Genomic DNA, 24,287 nt, shown 5'->3' with positions numbered 1-24,287 from the left:
TTTGGGAAATACAATCCGGAAACATCTGGTTCATTTGTAGCCTCCAGAGGGCACCTTGTACTCACACACTGCAAGGTTTCCTCATGTTCATGACATTGCACTGCGCAGGAAAAAGAACTAAGGAAATAATATAACAGCCGTTTTAGAGACAATAAGCAATTACTTTTATTTTTCATCTTCTGATATAAAATCAGATTAATGAAAGAAAATTCAGGTTAGCATAAGGGGGAAATCAAGGCGATTAGAATTGCTAAAAGCAGTCAAATATCTATTTTAAGAGGTCAATTTAAACCCAGATCTAGCTGTTATTTGTCATTATTGCTTTTTGTAATTCCTTTGACCTTTATATTTAATTCTTCTTTGTTAAATGGTGTGAAGTCTTGGTCAGGATGTTCTTACTGTTTAGTGTAGAATGTGTGAGGAACATGCATATCATAAGTGGGAATGAGATCTGCCTCAAAGCCCCTGTGAGTTTTGATTGAAAATTTTTGTTTTACCTTGCATAACTCATCAGGAATGTCTGATCAGTATATCTCTGACACGTGTAATTTCATGAGTAGGACAGCTATTCTTGAGAAAGCAGTTAAGTGTTGAGGCACCTTAATTTGTCCTTTTGGCAGGTAGATAGATATCAAAATATTCTTTGTGTAATTGAACAGTTGCCAGGGCTGTCTCTTTTCAATGGAATAGTTGTCTTCAACTCTTCCTTATCTGGTCTAACAGCTTGGGCTTGCATAAACATACTGGTGCTTTTAAGTCAGTGGCAGAAGTCTCTTTCCTTTCTTGACTGGAATGGAATTTTAGGTAGCATATGTTCAGTTATGAAGTGTATCTTGCAGGAGAAGTATCTTTGGGGCTTTTTTCTATTGCCCTTCACAATAAATCTTGGTGCATTACATTATGCTAAGATAACAGGGCAATTAAAATTCATCTTGAGACTTCCTCAGTTTTACTCTGACCCCAAATATGTTCAGAAATTATTATATTAATGTTTTTAAATCAGAGTTTTAATTGCAGTCCATTCAATAACCAGGCAGATGAGGCCATCACCATAGCTTCTTATAGCTGAGCATTACTGGAAAGAAAATGCATAGCGAAGAAAAGTGACCGCATGAGCCGCCTTAGGAGAATAGATATAATGGAGGATATTGCATTTTTCTTGTCTGCCTTGATGGTAGATGGAAGAATAATAATTTTCATTTGTAGCTTCTGTTCTTGCATCAGTTTCTCGGTCTCCTACTTCTTGATTTTGGTCTTGCAGTATCCTTGGTAATAGCACAAGTTTAAATACCTGATGACACTGAATCCCATGTGCACATGGGACATGAAATACACCTAGCATAACTTGCTATATTCTTCCAGTTCTTGCTTTCTGCAGGATGTAGATTAATCACTTTCACTTTCTGAAGTCTATCAGCCAAAGTTCCCTGGTGTATTTCTTTGCTTGATGTTGATTGTTGTTGAAGTATAGCTTCAGTTATTGCAAATATCAGTGAGGGATTGAAACTGATTGTAAATGGTGTTCTGATTCACTTGATTTATGATTTCAAACCATAATTCAGTATGTCTGGTAGTGTAAGTCATACTTGAAATAAAATATTTTTTTTCCTCTTACTATATTGTGCTGCTCTTCATGTGAAAAAGATTAGGACTACCATGTACTGAATTTAATGAAATATTTAAGCATTTATTCTAAAATTAAGGACAAACTTCCAATCTAGTTTGGGAAGGTTTAAATATGTACAAATGAACCTGCCTGAATCAGGGACCTAATGTGATAGTAATGTGTTCTTCTGGGATTATGAATGAATTCAGTAACTTGAGCGGCTGTTGCTTTTTTGCCCCCTCCTCCCCCCCCCCTTTTTTTTTTTGCTTTAGCCTTTGTGTTCGATGCCAGAAAGTGCACAGCCTTTAAGAAGACTGAAGAACTGCAACAGTGATAGTAGTTGTGATAGCAGTAGCAGTATGTCAGAATCAGGAGAAGAAAATGAAAAAGAAGATCACAATGAAAAAAAAGAGAAAAAAGTTTCATATGATCTTGAAGAAAATAAATACAAGTCTTTGGAACGATCAGGTAAGTTAAATGATCGCTTTTCCAAGTAAGCCTGGCATTCACAATGAATTATATAAAATGCTTCAATATTTTAGAATGCATCAACATTTGTAACTCAGGGTTAAACACTGGTTTGCTTGTTCTGTCTTCTTTAAAATCTTTCCTAAATTAATGAAAGTGGCTTTTTAAAAAAAGAAAAAAAATTAATATTCTTTTGCCAAGAAAGCTAAAGAGAAAAATACACCTGGGCTACACTTGGAAATAGTGTGAATGTTCCTCTTTGCTCTAAGATTTTTTTTTAGTAGATTGTTATTTTTTTTCCCTGTGAAAGATAGTCTTATTAAGCTTGCATTTGCTGGAATATAGAAAGGATAAATAAATGTATTTGGAGACGTATAGAAGGTAATGTACTCTACATGAGATCCCTGCACAGATTTTTTTGATGATTGTTTTCTTGTGTGCTGCAGAGCATTAGTGTGAGCATGTTCTGTTGAACATGGTATATATAGCATGTTATTTTTTGTTTTAGCAGTGTGTTTATGAATTTCATCACGTAATTGCACGCAGGTAATGCTGCTTCTAAAATTTTATTTTTCATAGCAGCATCCTTTATTTACCAGAAGACTGAATTAAAAAACTGTACAGCCATGCAGGAGCTGATGAGGGAGACCAGATCTGCAAATATGGGCTCTATCAACCAAATTTCCGCTACTCTTTCCATATTCTTACAGTCCGGAAGCCACACACAGTAGCCACATACTTTTTGGACCTGTAAGGCATATGCACTCTGTCATAAATCTGATGCATGTTACAGAGGACTGGAGTCTACTTGATTAAATCTGACTATGAGGAAGAAATAAATGGTCTTATAAAGTATGTAAAGTATGTATTATTAGGGGATCTGACTGCTACATATATAGTTGTTAGTCAACATGTAGTGCTACCTATGTGCAAGCATGTTGTTCATTTATGTTATTAGTTGGAAAGACTGAAAAATGGGTGTTAAGAGAATAATAAGTAATTACATCATTTAATTTGTCTGCAGGCAGAATGAACTTGAAACCTTCAATTAAAAATATAAAATCTCCATCATATTCATCCTCCGCATCATCCACGGGTCCAATAAGGCGTTCTGTAAGCTGCCCTCGTTCAATATCAATATTGACTATGCAGTCACAGGCAGCAGAGACACGTCCCTTTTCAGCAAAAGCATCTCTGCAAATCCAGCGTGCATCCTCAGTGAATAGGTCTCATTCTTTAAATCGTAGCCCATCTTCAGCCAGAGTCTCTCAGACACCCAGTTTGGGAACTATGAACTCTTCAGGGGTGAGTCAACACAGCAGTTGCTTTTAAAATGTGTTTGTTTCCTCTAAAACTCAATAAATATATGACTGATTTTTACAGTGTCAGAAAACCTGAAGTACTGTAGTCAATGCTATGGCAGAAACTCGGGAATAAAATCTGTAGACCTGCATATGACTTATAGTGAGTGCTAGCTGGGATGTTTCAGTGTTTCTGGTGCAGCAATACAGCTGTCACATTTTGTGAGAATGGAAATGTTTTAAAGAGTTTTTGTGACTGGGAAACCTTCTCTCCTAGATAGTTTATTGAAGATTGGAAGAGTTTTTCTCTCTCTCAAAAAGTTTCTGTGATTTGTTTGGGGACTTCGGGGTTCTGAAATAAGGGTGTACTTGCCTTTGAAATCTTTACAGCAACAAAAATACATCAGTATTTCAAAACCAGCATATACTCCAAAGGTAACTACCTTGTACCAGAATAAAACTGTAGTTAGACTTTGTATGTGTGTCCATTGTAGAGGAAGGTGTAATTAATTTTCAACCTACTCTACCTATTTTGCATAGGCTATACTACTGCAGTAGTGCTCTACTTCCAATGTGAGCAATTTGAAATTTTTAGGTAGTTCTTGTTGTCTTTAGGATTTGCCACTGCAATAACTGTGTCAGAAGCCATCTTTCTTTTTTAAAGTGAAGATAAAACTTGTTCTTTTTGAAGCCTGTCCCTGAGACAGACAAGCATTTAGACTCAGATAGTCTAACTAAACAATTAATAGAATAAATAGATGAGATTAAACACTTTTACCTGTTTAGAATTTGTGTGGTTGGTTGTAGTTTCACAGTATATTTCTGAACGATACATTTTTTCCCATTTGTGACCAGACTGACATTCTCTTTGGTATCTCCTTCACAGCCCAGGCATTTCTTTTGTGTTTGCACGATGGACCACACACCTACCTACCCCTAGGCAGCGTTTGCTGGGATCAGCCCCCAACCTCATTCAGTGTTGTATTGTGTGCTGGTGCCAGTGCATTTCCATTCATGCTTTGGTGCCTGACCTATATATTTCCTCACCTAAATAATTTATCAGAGATGGGACAAAACAAAGTGGCACTTTTAACCCATATTTGCAGCCTTTCTCTATTGTGGTGAGCTTTGATTGTGAGAAATCCTTTTGCAATGCTAATTAACTTGCTTCATAGTGTTTACTATCTCTAATCATCATTTTTAGCAGGTAGAATTCTCATTGTCTGTTTTGCCCATGAGGCTTTGTTTAAATGACGAAAAAGGATCCTTTTAAAAGTGTGTGTGACATCTTGTGAAATATTCCTTAACATGGTTTTCCATCTTTAAAGTCAGCTAATAGAATTGGAAAGACATTGTGTCTTCACCACAACGTGTTAAAGGTATTTTTTATCACATTAGCTATCTCAAGTTTAAAAAGTACCCTTTTATCATCAAGATGTACTCTGAGAGCTTAATGAGACAGGGCTAATATAGATCTTTCTATTCACATTAACTTTATATCAAATACAAATTACTGAAAGATTAAAAACAGTCTCTTACCATCTGACGTTAAAAATGGGCTATTCACTTAAATTAACGTTAGCAAGACACCATACTCTCTTTTTCATTGAGAAAGCTCCACCACAGAAATGATCTTGATATGCAGAACAATTATGTTGGGTGATAGAGCTTAGGTCATGCTTCTTAAAATAATGTGAATAAAATTACTTACAGAATGGATAAGAACTAGTCATAATTTAGCACTGTATTGTGAATGGAACTCTGTTCATAATAATTTTTGCAACTAAGAATAATATGCTATATATTACTGCTAGAATAAATTTAAAATTGATAAACTGTAACTTACTAAGAAGAAATCATTTGTGTGTGATAAAGTATCAGTTTATCTATCCTTTGGGCAAGAAAAGAGCAGTGGGCTGCCATTTTTAGAGGCTGCTGAGATCCAAATGTTCTAAAGGTATGGAAACTAAATTTAGAGTAAGCCATTTACAGTTGAGAACTGCAGACACATTATCATAGCAGTAATTGAAAAAAAAAAAAAAAAGTGGATTTGGAAATATTTGCTATCATATTATTTCAGTTATGTATCATATAGCAAAATATTTTGTTATGCATGCAAATATTTATCAGTTACTTAAGCAAAAATATCCATAAGTAAGTATTGTAGTTCTTACAAAATACAAAGAATTAAAATGCCTAAACATTTTTAATTTTACTTTTGAAAAAACATACAATTATGCTCACTTATTCTTCCAAATAGAAAAGTATGCAAAAGTAAAGAAAAAGGATCAGAAATACTTACAACTAGTGTCTAAAATCTAAAGAAAACCCCAAAACCCTCCAGGGATGGTCTTATGCAGACACTGTAGGGGCTCAAGTTGGTGTTGGTGTAAGAAGCACTGATACTTTAAACAAAATCCTGGACAGCTGAAGACGCTGTCAGAATCCCCACTGACCAGAGTAGAAGCAAAGCGTCCTTACTTTTTAATGCTTTCAGAAATCTTAGCACAGTGACATATAATTGGCAGTTTCTGTTAAATTGGTGCAGTGAAGTACTGAAAGGAAGTTTTTAATGATTAATATTTTTTTTTTCATTATGTTGAATTTAATCTCAAAGTCTGTTATCTGAATTTCAAATTTATATTTTAAATGGTGGGGACCAGAAATATCAAATATATATTTGTTTATCCTGTTTCAAGCAAACTTACATTTGAACTGTTTTTCTTTATTTCTTGACAACTATGAGTAATGATGATGCATTAGTGTATGAGGTATATGTGTGTATATTAGTCATGTATTAGATGATATATCTATATACTTTACTAATATATTTTATGTCACCCTATTTAGAATTTATTTTTGTCAAGGAACCGTCTTTGTAATGTGATCTAATGACACACCTGAAATTTTTCCTCCACTTCATATTGGTTTTTAGAGTGAGTCGTTGCTGCAACAGAAAACAAAAGAGCAAGAAGTTGCTTTGATAAAAGAGACTCTTCTCATTATCAATGACATGAGAATGAAGTTCCCAGGAAAAACAGATGAAGAATCAGAATTAATTATAGAAGATGTAAGTATCTATATAAATAAGAAAGAAGAACTGTTTAGGCCACTAACACGAAGGCAAGTAGAAAGCTCAATTTATGATTCATGAGCTCCTGTGGCCTTAAAACTTCCAAAACTCAGGATAATTCAAAAGATTTCAAAAGCTTGGAGCCTTGCATACTTTCTGACCTTGAAAGAGCAGCACTGAAAACATTCCTATGTCTTTATAAAATACATGAGAAACAATCAGGAAGGTTAGGAAAATACAATTTTTCATTGTGGAGAAAGTTCAAACTTTTAAGTAAGCTAAGAAGAATGTTACAACTCATATTTCATCTGGTGTTGTTAGTACAGAGCCTGACATGTTTAACTTGCTCTAGAATAGGCATACTAGAGAACTCAGAACGGTATGCTGCAAGGCAAACTGGAAGTTTGCTAGTCATAAAGAAAACCAGTCATATGTTTTGAATATTCTAGTCTGCCAGCTTACTCTTTCTTACATCCAACATTATCCTGACCCTCATAGTTTGGTATCAAAGACAGGCGAAAATGCCCAATCTAAAAGGCAATTAAAAAGCAGCACCTAATATTAAGATACTAAGCAGAAAATACATGCTGTCTAAATACCTTTTAAATATCTACTGCAAAGAAACTAACATCAGCTTGGAAAAGAAAAAAAGATCATTCTTTTCTCAGCCTAGTAGAAATATGGAGGGATCTAGTTCTTTAAATTAACACCTGTATTCTGATGTAGTAAGCACAGTCCACTGTGTGTTAGAACTCATCTAATTCAATATCTGACTTGAAATGTCCTTTGCCCTGTGAGCTTTCAAAATGTTGATTATGTCTCTAGCAATCTGTGCAACTATATCACAGTGGAAAGGAATTCTCCTGTAATGATGGTTGTTTTGGGTGATTCTGGAAGACAGCATTCATAACTAGCATATTGAGTCTCTTAGCATAGAAACAGAAATAAAATGCTTCGTTAAATTTTTTCTTTCAGACACGTGGGAGCGTGTGTATTTATGTAGGTCTGGGAGTGTGTGTGCGTGCACACATGCCCGTGTATGCGCTCCATCTAGTGGTACTGGCTCATACAACGCTTGCGTGGTTATAAATGCACTTATGGCAGAACTCTTTTATGAATTCATCTGGCCTTAGCTAGTTTCTGATGGGAAATAATACTTCATCATGGAAGGAAACAAGTAATGGTATATTAGTTGTCAGTGAGGCAGAACTTGTCGTAGGTCTGCAATAGAACAAAAAGGTAAAATAACAAAATGAAAATAAAAATGTATGTTCACAGCTCAAGCTATTTTGGTAGCACTTAGACATCATAAAAGAAGAGTATTGCAGTTCATATATGACCATTTATAGTAAGGATATTTTCAAGGTATTCCTGATGTCCTTTATGCAGCAAAACCCCTCACTATTTAAATAGGTTAACAGTTATGCATTATTGAACTTATTGCTGTGTTCAAGGAATCTGAGCTGAGTCTGTCAAAACAAGTTTCTACCTGCTTTGTGGTGTACGACTGTCAGAATCAGGTGGAAAAGAGGGTAGGATTAAACTGAAAGATTGCACATATCTTTGCAAATGTTCCCCCCCATAAATTTGCAAATGTTTTCCATTTCTTTTAGAGAAAATATCTTTTCACAGAGGTCTTATAGATGCTCAGACTTTTTAGCATTAGGAATGCTCATGAATGAAATGTCAGATTTCAGTTGGTTTATGTGTATTTCTTTCATCTTGTGTTTTGCAATGACTACAGATTATGGATAATTGGAAGTATCATAAAACAAAAGTGGCATCCTATTGGTTGGTAAAACTGGATTCTGTAAAGCAACGAAAAGTAAGTAACGTATTTCATTTTTGGCAGATTGTCTGAAGTAGACACATAGCAGTGTTTCTGCTGGTGTTCAGCAGTACCTGGGACTGACTTGAGATACTAAAATACTGGCTGTTAATATTAACCTATATATGAATTAATTAAGTTGCAGAAAATTATGTTGCTCTATATTTAGACAAGCATAATTATCCTGGAATATAATTTCAAAAACAAGTTCTTAAGAAAATAGTTTGCTGAAAGAAAAGTAAACAAATAAATGATTAATTCTGCTTATGTACTTAATTTTTAGCAAACATTCTTAGAAGTGTATTGATTCAGCAGATTTGATTGATAAGAGACAAACCAGTCAGCAGTTCCAGACCAGACGTATTAAAACTCCATTAGTCTTTGTGATATTGCACTTGGTTATTTGAGTCTTTGACCCACAGTATTACAACAGATGATGCTGAATAAAAACCAGACATGCCAACCAATGATTATTGATATTGTTAAAATGCTCAACTAACTGGTTTCATCTTGCAAAGGACTAAGTATATTTGTTTATCCTTCTGTCTTCACTAATCCTCTATCTAGGAGGTATTGTAGTACATAACATCTAAAGAGTTTTAGTCTGTTTACAACCTGACACACAGTAGTGTCAGTCATACCTGTATGTCATATGTCAGTCAAAATTATCTTCCCTGTGTAATATTTATTTTCCTTAATGTAGCAGAAATTGTATCTATTATTAACACTTTGGTGCCCCTAAAATGGTATTTTGGGTCTTCCTTTCTGCTTTGGTCACTGACCAAATTACATGGTAGCATATCAGGTCCAGGCATTTAATCGCTGTGTGTCTCAGTTTTGCAATCTATTTTTATAGACCATAAAAGAAAATAACTTAATCAAAATGCTGCATATGTGATAAATATTATCATTGGAAAATGTTGGGAGGTTGTTAAAGGAGAATGGAAGAATCATTTCAGATCCTCATCTCAAATTACTTTTAAGAAAATCAGCAGTATGATCCTCAGTCTTTCAAATTGTATTTTATTGAATGTTGCATTGGCTGCTTGTATTTTCATACTGGACAGAAAAACATGTCCATTTGATGTGACGTCACATATATTTGACTATTGAAGTTCAGACATTAAATGGAGTATGTGTCCACACAGCTTTCTAAAACTAAATTAGACATGACAAACTAAAAAAGAATTTAGAAGTATAGGAGGCTATAATTTAATTAGAATTCTTCTCAAACCATGTCAAGGGGCAGCACATATCTATGATTTAGCAGAATTATTTCTTCTGCCATTGACAGGAATCAGTAGAGCAATCAATTTCGTTGGCTGAAATCGTAATTTTTTGTTTGATGTCTACAGCCATTCTGCTGAATAGTCCTTCGCTTAAAATGATCTCGTATTTCTTTTTAATTACAGGAAAGAATGCAGTAATCCCAGTGTACATGCACATAGGTCATTTATATTGTGTGCATATGGCAGCTGTAGCCTTTTGCCCAAAACCAGGGAGTGTCTTGGTGGGGACTTGTAGAAAATGGTGATATGCAGGAAGAGCTGCTGGGAGGGAGAGAGGGAGGGGTAGATACTTACATAGATAACAGGGCCCAAAATTCATACTGCTGCTGCAATGGAGATCTCATTTTCTCAGCAGGAATCCTTGGGACAGTTGGGACTGGTGAGGGACATGTTGCTAGAATTGCTTTCTTTGATCTATGATGCCACAAATGTGGAAAGGAGTCATCAAACTGGGCCCATCATTGCAGCTGAAATACAGGGCTTTCACATGAGGCTGGTTAAGGTGTCTTTTTTTATCCCTTCCCTATAGCTCATTCCCCAAAACTATGGGAAGGAATCACCACAGGGAGTGATAAACCTGCTCTTTGAGGGACTGAGACTGTTTACTATACATTCTTCAATTGCCCTTCCTAAGTTCCTTTTGGCCATCTGGCTTAATTTACCTCTGTCTGTCTGGTTTTTTGTGTGGTTTGGGTTTTTTTCTTTTCTTTCTTTTCAGTGTAGTCAGATTTTTCTCCTTTAAGCATTATTTCAGAAAGCCAACAATAAAGGGTGGTCCTGTCCTTTGTTTGACTGACAATCGTGTAAAGCCAAGGGCATGTACCCAGTCAGCATGATACCAATTGATACGCTAGGTCGTTATTAGCAAAAACTGTACAATCAGAAATGTGCATTTTTTTGCTCTTCTTGTGAGGACATCTTTTACAACTTAGGAGACTTAGAATTCCTGAAGCACTAGTGGGCCCTTCATCTTTGCTTGCACTGGAAATGATTTGCCTTTTTTTTTTAAAAAAAACCCTGCTTTTAACCTCAATCCCTTCAAGCAATCAGATAGTTATTCTTAGAAGGGTAGTTTATAAAAATGGATTAACTTTGACAATGACATTGCAGCTGAGGACTGCCAAATGTGTAAGCTTTTGTTGATCTGAAAGAAGTATGTTTTATATTCCAATGAGGTGGGTAAAGGAGAAGCAAGCTCAAGGTGGAGAATATTTATGCAAGTAAGGAATCTGTCTCAAAGGTACTTTCTACAACTTTGTGGAATACAAAACAGAACTCAGACCCCTTCACTATACTTACTGGGAAATTCTAACACACAAGAGGAAAATACCTGGGCAATGTACTAGATTTCACAACGTTCATCCCTGACAGCCATATTTGCTTAACAATTACTCAACACGAGGTAGAAAAATTAAACTTCGGCTCTTCTTAGTGTGTAATATTCTGGCATTACAGCAAAGATACAGGAGGCATTTAGAAGCAAGTTCAGAGTAAACCAATGAAATCAATACGTGCTAAAATGACATTTAGTCTCCCAAGACTTTTAGGAAAAAGAGACTTTTGTATGGGAGGAGTTGTGACTGCTTCATGTTACATCACTTTATATAATTTCTTTAAAAGTGTTTTGATGGTTACCAGAGGCTTTGGAATATGCTCTTTCATAGCATCTTGTTCTGTTGCATCTAGATAATTTGTTATGTTAAAGTAAATGATGTAAATTAAAGTAAACAGAAAGATGAAGGCAAACCAGGGAAATTAACTTAGTAAAAGGAGGATGTAGGTTTCCTGAAGTTTCGGCTCTTACGCAGTGCCTTGTCTCTTTTCTTAAACGGGTGATTGAGGCCAGTTTGCAAATTAAGAACAATTAACTGGGACATTTTCCCCTCTGGCATATTGGCAATATCAACACAGTAAAAACAGCAAGAAGTTTTTTTTTTCATAGAATACCTGACAGACTGCAGCTTGCTTTAGGATGCAAGGGTCAGTCCTTAGTTTTCTTCAGCTCTAGGTGCTAAAGTAAAACAAAAAGCTCTATGTTGGCATCATAGTTCTTTGTTCATGTCTTTTGGACTATTGAGAGAATCTGTAAGGAGTGGAATTATTCTGTTTTACACAGGAAGATAAATTACTGTTAGTCAGTGTAACATTGCAAAGAAATACATGGTTGATCCTTTATGGGACTTGGTTGGTTCAAATGGGTGCACACCATCACAGCCACTAGCCGTTGTGTGGGAAAGCCTTAGTCAGGCGGGACGCAAGGGAAAGGCTGCTTGAGAAGCATTAAGACAGTAGGCTAACACTGCTAAGAGATTGTCTGAAAATCTAGGCCCATTCCACAAGTGTGGGGCAGTCAAAAACCTGGGTTTAGCTCCTGTAGTGACTAAACAAGATCACCATTCTTAGATTATGATTTACTGCTCTTTCTATCTCACTTTTTGGGAGGAAGAGACCACAGGTGTGGTTTTAGTGTGTTAGACACCTGCATTCATAAAAATTCCCAAAAGAGAGGACAGCATCATATTTGCATAGGATAATAACGTGCATGGAATTAGTGTGAGTTCTATGCATGCAAACTAATCCTGGGTCTTCAAAAAACAGTTTAACTAACATGTAAATGACATATTTCATAGAGATTGTCATTATTAGATATCTATAGATTTTTCTGCCCATTAAGCATTATTCTTTGCTATGCAGCTTCATTGTGCTATTGCAAGCATTTTTTTTATTTATGCTTTGTTTCCTTCATCATGTCTGATCAGACTATTTATGAACAATGGTTTGTTATGCTGGACCACAAAACTGCAATTCCGCATCATGCTTCCATACTTTACTGTTCCCCTAAACCTCCACCTTTTTGAGAGTCAGATGTTTCACCATCTGAATCAGTTGGTCATACATATCTGAAAGGTTCCTATGAAAGCATTGTACCTTCTAATTTGCAGCATCATATACCAAATAAATGAGTACTCCATCAGTGTACCACCCACTTGAGTCTGACTGGTTTTCTGGAAGATGCTGTTGAGAGAGAGTCAGTAAGGGCATCTCCTTTACAGGAAATTATGTTGATTTCACTGACTTTTTTGTTAATAGGTTACATGCACCATAGGTGGGGGTTTTTTTGGTTTTTTTTTTGTTTTTTTTGACAGATTTTACACTGTTCAGAGTGCTGGTGTGGGGCCTAAACACTACTTTGGTCACAAAACTATTCCCAGTCTTACTGACAGTATCTAAACAGGCAGAAGCCAAGACACCCTGGAGCCTGTTGCTCTCCAGTGACTGTGGAGGGAGCCTAGAGGCCTGACTTAAGAGAACATACAGATGCTTAAAAGCAGACAAGATGAATCCCACCTTCCATGTACCAGTTCAGTGGGCTGTGTAAAGGTGTATCCAAGAGGACTCTGATGTGTTGGATGCACAACTGCGTATAAATCTGTGTGTGTGCACCGAGTAGCTAAGGCTTACTGGGTAAAACTCTCAGTGCTATACTGAATGCAGCTTAGCATTTTCTTCATCCACATCTTTACACATTTGCATTTAAATGTAGTCCATATATAATAAATCCATTGCATTCTACAAACATTGCTATTTTAAAAATCTTGCCAATTATTATCTTACTGATTTCACTATACTGTTTCCTGCATGAAAGGTTAACTAAATGGTCTGATCTAGGCTAACACTGAGCTTAAACAGACAAACCAAAAGCAGTTTGTAGCTTTTTAGGACATTTTAGTTCTTTCTAAAATAGATGGTATTTCACAAGGGAGTGGGAAAAGAAGAAGATATAATCTTCAAATATGTAATATTTGGGTTGTTAATTATGTTGCCTTTAGTCTGTAAATCTGTCCATTTTGTTTCTTTTTAAACTCTTTTTGTCATTTAAACAAGCTAGTATTGAACAGACTGAAGAAATAGAAATGAACTTCTTTGTAATAAAAATGAAATATTTTGATTTGGCTTTGCAAAATGTTATTGACAGGAAAAGCATATCATAAAAGTTTGCTGATGAATGCACAGAAATGAAACATAGACAGCTGTGGGAATTTATAGCTATGCAGTCATCTGTGTGTGTGTGTGTGTTTGTGTGTGTATGTGTGCAGTGAATCAGTGAACAGTTGGGTTTAGGTTCTGCAATATGCCTTTGCTTTGATTTGCTTGGAATATTCTTTCCTAGGTTTTGGATATAGTCAAGACAAGTGTTCGTGCAGTACTACAGCGTGTCTGGAAGGCTCCTGATATTGAAAATTTACATCTATACCGTCTTTTTAACCGTGTATTTAATCGCCTACTTTGGAGCCATGGTCAAGGTCTATGGAACTGTTTCTGTAATTCAGGGTAAGCCTTTTCTTACCTTAGTCTTCTTCATAACTTCACTATTACAATCTCTGCTGAGATACTTTGCTCATTTTAATTCAAAAGGATGTTGTAATATGTTGATCTTGTATTAAAACCATCTAAAGATACAGAATAATTAGAAATCTAAGAATCTAGGCCAACCATTTCAGTAATGGAATTAGACATTTAGTAATGTATTTACAAATATAAATCTGAGGAAAAAAAAAATCTAATTTCCAAAATATCTGAGCTTTAGGTCAACTCTTCTGTTGGATGGTGCACAATTTTGAGGCCAGACCACTGGAAGTGTCAAATGTGGACTTACCATCAACAGAAATCATTGCCATATCTATTTGAGCTCAAGACTTACAAGGGAAGAATTGAGTCACAAGTGCATCTCATACCAAATGCAATGTCAGTTCTGTGATTTACAAATAATGAGTTGGAATTTCTGTGCTTGATTACATTCACTGTTTCCCACACTGGTGGGAATGTAAGTACATGCAGAATAGGAAATGTCAACACTGAGGTGAGCAGATGCTTCTGGTTTGGGTAGTAAATACAAGTTTTCTATGGGGAAACAAAGATCAGGCCACATATTAACAGTTCAGTATCCTACACTTCAAAACTACATTCCTGAAATCGAAGGCATTCATGTAAGAATAGGTTTGGAGGATCAGATCATACCCCTCTCCACCCACCAAACTTATTCATAAAATAAGAATACAAATGTTTAAATACGAAAAATATTGCATACAAAAAGACATTTTCTCTGTAAGTATATACAATGTATAAAGAATGGGAGGGGGGTTTGATTAGCTTGTGTAAGGTGTTCTAAAAGGTCTATTGAAAATGAACTACAGCAAACACAATAGTGTGCTGATAGATCTTGTACGTACAAAGAAATCCGTTCAATATGTTCTTCACATGTAGTCATTTGTCATATGTAGAGAATGCATGTAATGCACTTGTTAATTGCTTCCCAACAAAATGGATAACAAGAAGAGGAGGGAGGGATCTGAGAGTATCCAGGCGGCCATCGGTTTTCTGGGCTTCTTTACCACTGTCTTATCATTGCTGAAGGCTTGTTGTTGTTGAGCAAGCTGTTAGGAGTCCACATTTTGTTCACTGAGATGGGCTGTGGGAACCCGCAGATAATGTCAGCCTTAAAATTTGCTAAATGTATGTATTGGGAATGCAGCACACTCCAAATGTTTAAGTAAGGTGAGAAAAGATTTCCGTTTCCAATCTGAAACCTCTTCTTTTTTTTTTTTTTTTTTTTGAAATAATCCTCAGCTCCTGCAGGGTCCCCTCTTTATGCCAGTGGAGGTCCTGAATCCAAGCTCAATTGTTGTTATCATAAAATATTATCATTACTTTCCATTTTAATAATGCTGTTATTATTTTGAATGTTACTTCTAGTGTGCAAATCTTCTAATATGCATGAAAATTTTAATTTTAGATATTTTTTTCTCTACAAAGAATGGATTTTGTTTAAAATCCTCGAACAACTCTGATGCTCACTTGGCTCGGGAGAAGAGTCTTTGAGCCAGCAGAAGAGTTCAATCAATAATAGGATTTCTCATCTAGCAATAATTTCATTCATGCAGAACAAGACTCAGCTGACTCCAAAGTGGAGCTAAATTCTTTGACAAAGATCCAATTCCTTGTAAGAGAGTTACTATGTAAAAGATTCTAAAAATACTGCAAAAGTAATATACAAATATCCAGTATGCGCAGAGATCACTCTCCATGTAATATACTTAATACAGAATTCACAGAAGAAAACAGAAGGCTGTTAGTACCTTCCCAGTATGCTGTTTATTCAGTTACAAGCATCCTGGCTGTGTAATCCGCAGCTGAGAACTCATGAGAGCACCTCTGTAGCAGAGAGGCCATCCTCTCATCACTCCCCCTAGAGTTCGTTGTGCCATTTTAAAGAACAGATTGGAATTAACATAGGGCATGTGTAGAATTTGGGGAAATGTGTCAGGGAGGGGTATTAATGTGCTAATTCAGAAACAACATGAGTATATGAAAATATATTAAGGAGTGCACGGTACTTTGACTATTCGTAAGATAGATGTCTTAGGAGAATAGCGTAGCTAATAGCTGTAAGGTTTTCTCTTTCTGGTTAGGTCTCTGCTAGGCATATGCTATTTTAGCAGAAAGAATGAACAAAGAAACAAGGAAAACCTCAGTCAAACAACTATGATACAGATGGTTTCATAAAGTTACATTTGTTTTACTGTGTAATAAACAATTAAAATTAATAAGAGAAAACTGGTAGAAACAGTTGACTTCAGATGGTTATAGAAAGAATAACATGTAATTGACAATATTGCACAATCAAGCAATATTTTGATTTTCTGGATCTGATGAGGACTCCATGATTTCTTACTAATGTATGGAAACTGAAGTTAAGACGTAATAAATTAAATTTCCTTAGGCAGCAGTTCTCTGATGCCTGTTGGCTGCAGTATAATGGAGTATGAACTGAATCTGCGTAGCACATGGAGTAGGTTGCATAGATACATTTATATGTAAGCTCATTAAAATTCACATATATATTTCTAAATCTCAATCTTTGTTATTAAGGTAACTGTATACTGCTATGTTCATAATCAGCCATAGTTAGAGCAGGCCACATATTCTTCACTGATAAATCTCTCATAACTGTAGGAAAGTGATCACAGACCTCGAAGCCCAGAACTTAAGGAATTTATCAGGAGAGTTTCTTCCACAGGATTATTGAGGTTTATGGATTTAATTAGAATATAATTAAATGTAGCATTGTGAATCTGTTGAATGAATGTAATACTTAGAACTTCATCTTGCTGCTTTCTACCAACCATCACATGATTTAATGAGGAAAGAATGAAGACAATAGATTAATTTCCATGTAAAAATACATGTGGAATATTCCCAGATGGGAAACAATATTGAGAAAAATATATTAAAGAAAATAGTAGCTCTTCAAGTAGTAGGATCATTCTGTTTATGAAATGAAACAGTTATGGTGCCTTATAAACAATATTTCTTAAATAATTTGTTATATGGCTAATAATTAAGGGGAAATGCTTGCATCACTTGAAAATTATGTGTGCGATGGAAATTATGTAGGACTGAGCAGTGTCAGCTGGAATATATCATCTAGACTGAGGATCCAGGATGAAAAATCAGATAGCTATACATACAGCTTATCTTTTAGTCATTAATGTTCCTAATTCCATCCTAATACAGTATACTTTTAAAAATATCACTAGGCAGAAGTAAGCGTGCTGGTTCTTTAACGTTGTTTTAAGGACAAACTTCTTGCATCAATGTTACGAAATCTACTGCTGATCTCAGTGAACAAGGCTAAATCATCCTGGATGCTATGCTGAAGCCAGATGCAGCAAATTTTCCTCCTTCTATAAAGTGCTTCTTTCATGAACAAATAAACCTCAGTCTTACAAACTGTCTGTGCTACTTGATTATGAAAAGTCTTCACAGGGATCATGTTGCCTTTACAACAGACTTAATGATCTGTAATCTAGTCAGAGTTTTGCACAAACGGGAGCATTGAGGTGTCTGCAGAGAACTATTGTATTCTGTGGTACTGGTCTATACTGGTATGTTAGGGTTTGAGGCTTTTTTGGGCTGAGAAATGGCTTTTTAAGAAAAAAAGCATGATAGTCTGCATTTCAAAATGGAATGCTTCTATAGATACACTTTGTGTTGCACTTAATTGTGGAAGACCAACTCCACATAACCAGGTGGAACAATAACTAGTTTCTGAGTGACTAAACTGAGAAACTGTCCTCATATGTTTAGTTGGATAATGAAGAGGAGCGCATACTAATCTCCTGTAAATTAGTTTTGTATTTATTTCTTAGTATCATGTACTTAAATTAGAACAGTATTATTATGCTGTGTAGACATTTAGAAATAATTTATTGGGTTTTTTTAATTCCTTTAATATCACATCACATTTGCCTTCAGGTGGTAACCTGTTAAAAATAGTAAGTGTTTTTTGTTATTCCTGCTGGAAGACATGCACAATTATGTGACAGTAAATCTTTATGTGCTAAACCAAAGTAATGGCCTTATAAATGCTTTAGGGAGCAAACCAAGTGAAAAATGGCTGTGGACATCTCACATATGAAGATTAATTTAATTTGTGTTTTGAACTCTGCATCTGCCAGCATTGTGTTGTATAGACCTTTCCCGTAAATGGGCAAGGGCATGCTTTTTCTTTTGTTCCTCTATTGTTAAATCTGATATAAAGCAGTAAAGCTCTCAGATTGCAATTTGTGACAGAAAACATAAAGTTGTGTCTTTTTCCGTAACAGGAGCTCTTGGGAAACCATATTCAGTAAAAGCACAGAGGTGGTGACTCCTGAGCAACTCCAGTGTTGCCAACGAATAGTACAGCTTTGTAAACACTGCCTGCTGGTGGTTTATAAATATTCATCAGATTCAAGAGGCTCACCAACTGGGATTAGCCCCCACTGGGATGATACAAGGTATAAATTTCAATATTATTTTCCTAAATTATAAGTATAAAAGATAATATAGGAACAGGTTTCAGTCTATTTTGCTACCACTACACTTCTCTTTAATCCTAGTTCACTATGTATTTAGGAAAAAAAAAAAGACAAATCATCCACCATTTCCCATGATCTGAATTTCCGTCATCCTGATCTTTCTAGCCCACTCATGAAGTGCTACTAAAAGAAGACCTGATATACACATTTTGTGTGAAACTGCACTTATTAAAGTCTTGATGGCCTACTGCCTAAGTAGCTGCAGCAAAGGCTTTCCATAAATTGAACTGAAAATTTCCTTTCTTCCCCTTCTCAGATCCCTCAAAGTCACTGATTCCAGATTTGCATTCCTAGAGGTATCCTAACATGTGTGATACTTCTGGCTTCACATTCGCAGTGGGATGCTATAGGGGCACAGCTCCAGCCAATGGTCAGGTAAGTGCCATCTGATTTGCTGTATTGCACAGTTTTGCAAAGTTGATTTCCAAAACCTACAGATTGAAAGTTTTATTAATTCATTTTACAGAGCATAAATATATTTTCAAACCTTGCAAAACAGCATCATATAGTAAAAAAATTATTTGGCACTTACCCGATTCTCCATTGGCTGACCTAGTTCTCCAACTGGTTACAATAGAGATTATAATATTGTACAGGGATATAATATAGTATAGGGATCACTGAAAATACTCCAACTATAGGAGTCAATAATCTGCAATTCAGCAGTTGTAGGTGGAGAATTAAACCTAAGTTTCAAGTTAGTTAGGTTCCAAATTCTATTAATAATGGCAATTTGTACATAAACTGACAAATGCTTTGTTTACATAAAAAAAATCTTACAGACATTATTTCGTAGAAGGGCTTTATGAGTTAAATATTACGTGAAAAGCAAACCTTTGATATATTATCTGTTAAACTACTTTTATGACAATTGCTTACTTGCTGGATCTCAGACTAGTTATTTGATACACTGAACCCATTAGTTATTATCATATGGATCTTAAGGAACTCAACATAATTTAAAACCAACCAGAAACTGAATTTGTTTGGTTGCAGCAAAAGTAGAAGTATGTTAGCCACAAAAAAAATCATATTCAATATTAACATCTACTGAGCTATAGCAGGGGTATGGTAAAGTCATTTGGATTAGCTAATCCTAGAAAATCTTCAACCTTGAAGTTTTTATTGCTTTTGCTGTTAATACTGCAGAAAATTTTTCATCATGACCAACCACAAACTATTCAAACTGATCAGATTACTCTAACATACTGCAGCTAACAGGCTTACATTTGGAAAGCAGTGAAAGGGATGGTCCAAAAGAACTTTCTTGTCTCCAGTTTCTGTGTTTCTTTGGATATTGAATGGAAGTTTATTCATAAATTTTACAAGCTAGAGGAATCTAAGCCTTCTACATCCTAAATATCAGTATGTCTTCAGCAATGGAGTGCCATAACAATTCTGATTTATTAAAGTTACAGTTTTTATATTAATCTCCACAAATGTTACAACTATACCGTGGATATAGTGGTTTGATAGTTAACCATAGCATTCTGAATTCATGAAATGAAAAATATGTGTGGAAATAAATGCTCTTGCCTGTTATGCCCCACAATTGTAAGGTAATGAACTATTTTTCTAGAAATGGGAGAACCACAATAGTATTTCACATTTCATCTTTCTGTTTTTAAATGATATAAGAATCTGTACTACTACTAATAGTTTTCTTGACTTTAAAACTGTGAAGTGCAAGAAAGGATAGAGAATATAATTTTATAAATGTACAAAAAGTCCATTTTTTCAAGACTATAAAAGCTAATGTGAAGAGCTTTGCTTTTTCTGAGCACAAACCAATGGTTGGTTTTGTTTGTGTTTATGAAACTAAAGCTTTCAAAGATTACAAATATACCTCTTTAGCTGGGAAATTTTTTTGTACAGGGAGAGACAAAAAGATAATGAAAACTGCCACAGAGTTCTTTTTACACTTTTCAAATTTGTTCTCCATCCCATCTCCTAGCTGTAAATCCACTATATGTCATGAAGAGAATGAATAGGATTATTAATGCAAATATGTATTAATGTCATTTTTCCTCACAAAATTGAAAGTGTAAAGAAAACAATAGGAGAGCTCAAAAACTATACCAAAATCTCTTCGAAAGAATAGCTAAAATCAAACTGTAAAAAGTCAGACTTTTCATATTTTGATAAATTCATCTGTGTTACAGATTTTTTTAAAAAACCCATCTAGTGCTAGGTCCTTACAGCTTGCTAAATAATCTTATGTATTACATGGCATATTCTGTAGGAAACATTAGAATTTTTTACTTTATCATCAAGCAAGTGTAGATCTCAGTCTGGTGATGTAGAGAGCTGTCAAGCTCACCAGCAACCCATTCCAAATCAGCCTTTATTTTTTTGTAAATTTTTTAAAAAACGCATTGGTGATCATAGTTTTATAACAGCTTTTCTCAAAGCTTAAAGAAACCACACGTGTACACTTCCTTATACAGATTGTCTCCCATTGACAGTATGATGCTATGTCTATCCATGTGATTAGTAGGATCAGTCTTTTAACTTATTAATACGATTCACTAGAACGATGCAACTATTTTTAAGTAATAATTTATACAGTGTGTTCTGTTAATCCATCCTAGCACTGACATAATTAGTTCTGAAATTCTGATTTAGTGTGGATGTTATTTTTGCACACTTACTGTGCTCATCTAGTGACATACGATTAACTATTATGAAATGATAACATGGAAAGATTTAAGAATGAATATTAGGCATATGATAAATTATTGTTTGGAGTAGTACATAAAATTCAGGCTATATAGTTGCCTGAATTTAAAGGGTAAATAGTCACTGATTTAACTTACTAGGTTGTAGCATCATTGTTTCTTTCTTTAGTAGAGTAGTGATGATAGCATGTCTATTTTTTGAGAAGTTGGAAACCAAAGATGGAAATCTCTGTTTTTTCCTTTTTTTACAACTTGACATTTTACAAGCTGATTAACATCAATTACAGTTTTTATCTAGTTTAATTTAAATAAATACTACTATAACAGTGGGTAAAGTATTAAGTTTTGGTAGTAGTGTTACACAGGACGCCATTTTTTATTTATCTGCTTGCTTTAAACTAAAGGACTGGAAAGATGTTTGATCCTCAGACATCTTGAAATTTTGGTAAGAGTTTCTCTGAGTTTAGATCTGTTTCCTAAGTTAGCTAGTGCCTAATGCCCTGTATGTTTTGTAAATAGTATTTATTTGACATAATTTCTTGCATACAACAATTATAAAAGCCATGGTGCACAAACAACTAATTCTTTTGCTCTTGAGTGTCACTTTGCCTGTAAACTCTGCTGTATTTTTCATATCCTTTCTAGGTATTTATTGCCAGGACCTTCACTGTTCATCATGAAATCATCCTCGTCAAATCTTAGCTGCAGTTCATCTGGAATGCCTCGCCCTAACATTGTGTTCACACAGAGATACAGTCACTTATGAAGCGAAAGGGAAGTTGGCGTTCTTTGTAAATAATGACACTCCATTTTTTTTTCAAATTAAAATTTGTGATGGAGCTACATATAAGCACTGTTATATATTTACTACCATATTATAATAACATTTAGCTGAAAACCTACTGTAAAAGCATAGTTTTTTCTGGAAACATAATAAACCTTGTTAAGTTGTTTACACACACATGTGGATGTGTAGATCTTGCTAGGTTTATAAGTAATTCCTTCCTACTAGAAATGTTATTTTTGCTGCAGAATATATAAAATGGAATCGATCTTGAAGATCCTATTACAGTGTTACATTATTTTATAAGTACAATACTTTGACTTGAATAGTATGTATTGTAAAGTATACTATTTATTGTCTGAAATGTAACTGATCCTTTACCAAGGCAGATGATTTAAAAACTATAGTAGAACAGTAAAACTGTAAGAGTAATCAAAAATAGTCTGGTCATTTCTTGAACATTTAAAATAATTCCCAAAACTCTGTAAGCCAAACCTAAAGCACACATCTTTTTATTTCTCCTCTGAAATTACAAGATCTATTTAATGCTGCTAATTTTCTTAAAGGACATGGTATAGTATCTTTTAGCCGAAGTGAAGGCATCTAGTGTACAAACAGTAAAAATATCAGTTTAGGCATTCAGTTTCTAATTGGATTCTTGTAATAAAATGGAAGCCAATGTTTGTTACTAGATTTCCATTCATATTACCTATGTCCTGTGCCTTTAGGTTTCCTTTGGGAGCAAGCAGTCATCTGTAACTCGCACAAGCATGCATAGTGCATAGTTTTTCTGTTTTACTGCACGAGTGGTAAATCAGACATTTTTTGGAAATACTGCAGCTATAAAGTATTATTTCAACCTAAACTAATTTGTTTGTTGTAGTTTTTATCATACGGTCCAGTACCTACCGTCTATGGCAAGGATACATTCCACAGTATTTTCTAGATTGCTGATACCTTTAAATGTTGAAATCTAATTCATTAGAAAGCTCTTGTTCAGATTCAGCTTCCTGGGCCTGGCTGAAGGGCAAAAAAAAAGAAAATGAGCCAAAGCAGGAGCCTCGTATTAACGGGATCCGTAACCTGAAAACATCACTTAGTTTTGTTACATACAGCCATTTATCCCACTCAGCATTGTGCTATATGAGCCTTATTCATTATAAAAATAATTATTTTTAAAAAGCAGCTATCTAGATTTAAAAATGAATTAAGTTTTTTTTTTTTGTTTTTTGGTGTTTTTTTTTTTTTAACTAAGTAAAGAACAGAGTAGTTATTATTTACCAAAGACTTGTTTACTTACCAATCATGTAACCCAGAAACATGTTTGTAAATTTCTGGTATATTTCAGGTATATTTCAAAAAATAATTTGGGGGCTGATTAGCCTCAGGAGCAAGTATGTTAGAGGTTTTTGATATCCAGAGGTTTAAGACAAATTTAAGAGACTTAAGAGATTTGAGACTGAAGTCTGGAAATGACTGGTTTTGAATTTTAGTCATAGCGTATGTAAAACTAGGAATTTGGGTGAGATTTTTGATGCCTGTGCTGTAGTGCCTCAGCTCTAAAACTGCAGGATACATGATAATGAGACTGTGTAAACAATTAAAACCCTCTTAAGATTAGCCAGATATAAGCAGTCTTCTGGTCTGGGAAAGTAATTTTCATTTTTGTGGTAGTACTAGTTTAGTAATATAGGATGTTCACGGTAGTTGTATGTCTCTCTTGGTCCACGCAGTGGCTACTGATAAAGTATACTATGGTTATCTGTAAAAGACTTAATAAAAGCTTTAAATTCCTGTCTTCTTGGGGGAGGCTTCCAATGCATTCAGCTTTTGGCCATGAGGATAAAACCAGCTTCCAGCTTGGCTTGCCAGACTCCAACAGCGCCTTCTGATAGCAGGTTCACATGTCTTCCCCCGCCCCCCCCACCCCCCTTTTTTTTTTTTTCTTTTAGACTCCGTTATGATCGCTATTTTTGGAAACCAGTGCTGGGACGGGTCGATCTGTACAGAATGCTCTGCCAGCAGAAAGAGGGCTACAAACCGCACCTGCGTGGTACGGGCAGGTCCAGAAAAAGCACCGCGCTCGGCGTGTGCGAGAGCGGGCCCGCGGGGCGGTTTGCACCTGGCGGTACCGGCTGTATTCATGGTTCCCGTAACCTTCCTGAAGCGCTGCTGCCTTTCACAGCGTGGGAACCGGTGCTGTCAACACGGCGCAGCGCTTCCCTGCCCGCTGCGCGGGGTGCGCGTGCGTCCCGGCCCCGGGCGGTGCCGCCGGTGCCCCCCGCGCAGCGCAGCAGCGCTTCCCCCGCCCGCAGGTGCGCGCCTTGCGGACGCGCCTG

General features: G+C 35.6%; 1 protein-coding gene across 7 annotated transcripts in view; it reads left to right on the top strand.

The window, feature by feature from the left end:
• Nucleotides 1-22,854, top strand: part of TTLL7 (tubulin tyrosine ligase like 7) — a 76,272-nt gene extending 53,418 nt beyond the window's left edge. For 5 of the 7 annotated variants that reach the window (XM_056356315.1, XM_056356309.1, XM_056356312.1 and 2 more), the window contains 8 exons: nucleotides 1,879-2,074; nucleotides 3,099-3,379; nucleotides 4,704-4,754; nucleotides 6,311-6,445; nucleotides 8,193-8,273; nucleotides 13,737-13,897; nucleotides 18,232-18,405; nucleotides 21,810-22,854. In XM_056356315.1, coding sequence (XP_056212290.1) covers nucleotides 1,879-2,074; nucleotides 3,099-3,379; nucleotides 4,704-4,754; nucleotides 6,311-6,445; nucleotides 8,193-8,273; nucleotides 13,737-13,897; nucleotides 18,232-18,405; nucleotides 21,810-21,930 — 1,200 coding nt within the window. In that variant the 3' untranslated portion in view covers nucleotides 21,931-22,854. Of the gene's footprint in view, nucleotides 1-1,878; nucleotides 2,075-3,098; nucleotides 3,380-4,703; nucleotides 4,755-6,310; nucleotides 6,446-8,192; nucleotides 8,274-13,736; nucleotides 13,898-18,231; nucleotides 18,406-18,742; nucleotides 18,862-21,809 lie in introns of all 7 variants that reach the window. The other 2 variants (XR_008824703.1, XM_056356313.1) reach the window with 2 other exon arrangements.
• The last annotated feature ends 1,433 nt before the right edge of the window (nucleotides 22,855-24,287 follow it).

Source organism: Falco biarmicus, chromosome 11 (genome assembly GCF_023638135.1).
Source record: "Falco biarmicus isolate bFalBia1 chromosome 11, bFalBia1.pri, whole genome shotgun sequence".
Taxonomy (NCBI): domain Eukaryota; kingdom Metazoa; phylum Chordata; class Aves; order Falconiformes; family Falconidae; genus Falco; species Falco biarmicus.
Note: the sequence above shows the minus strand (reverse complement) of the source record. Positions and strands in the feature narration are given on the sequence as shown.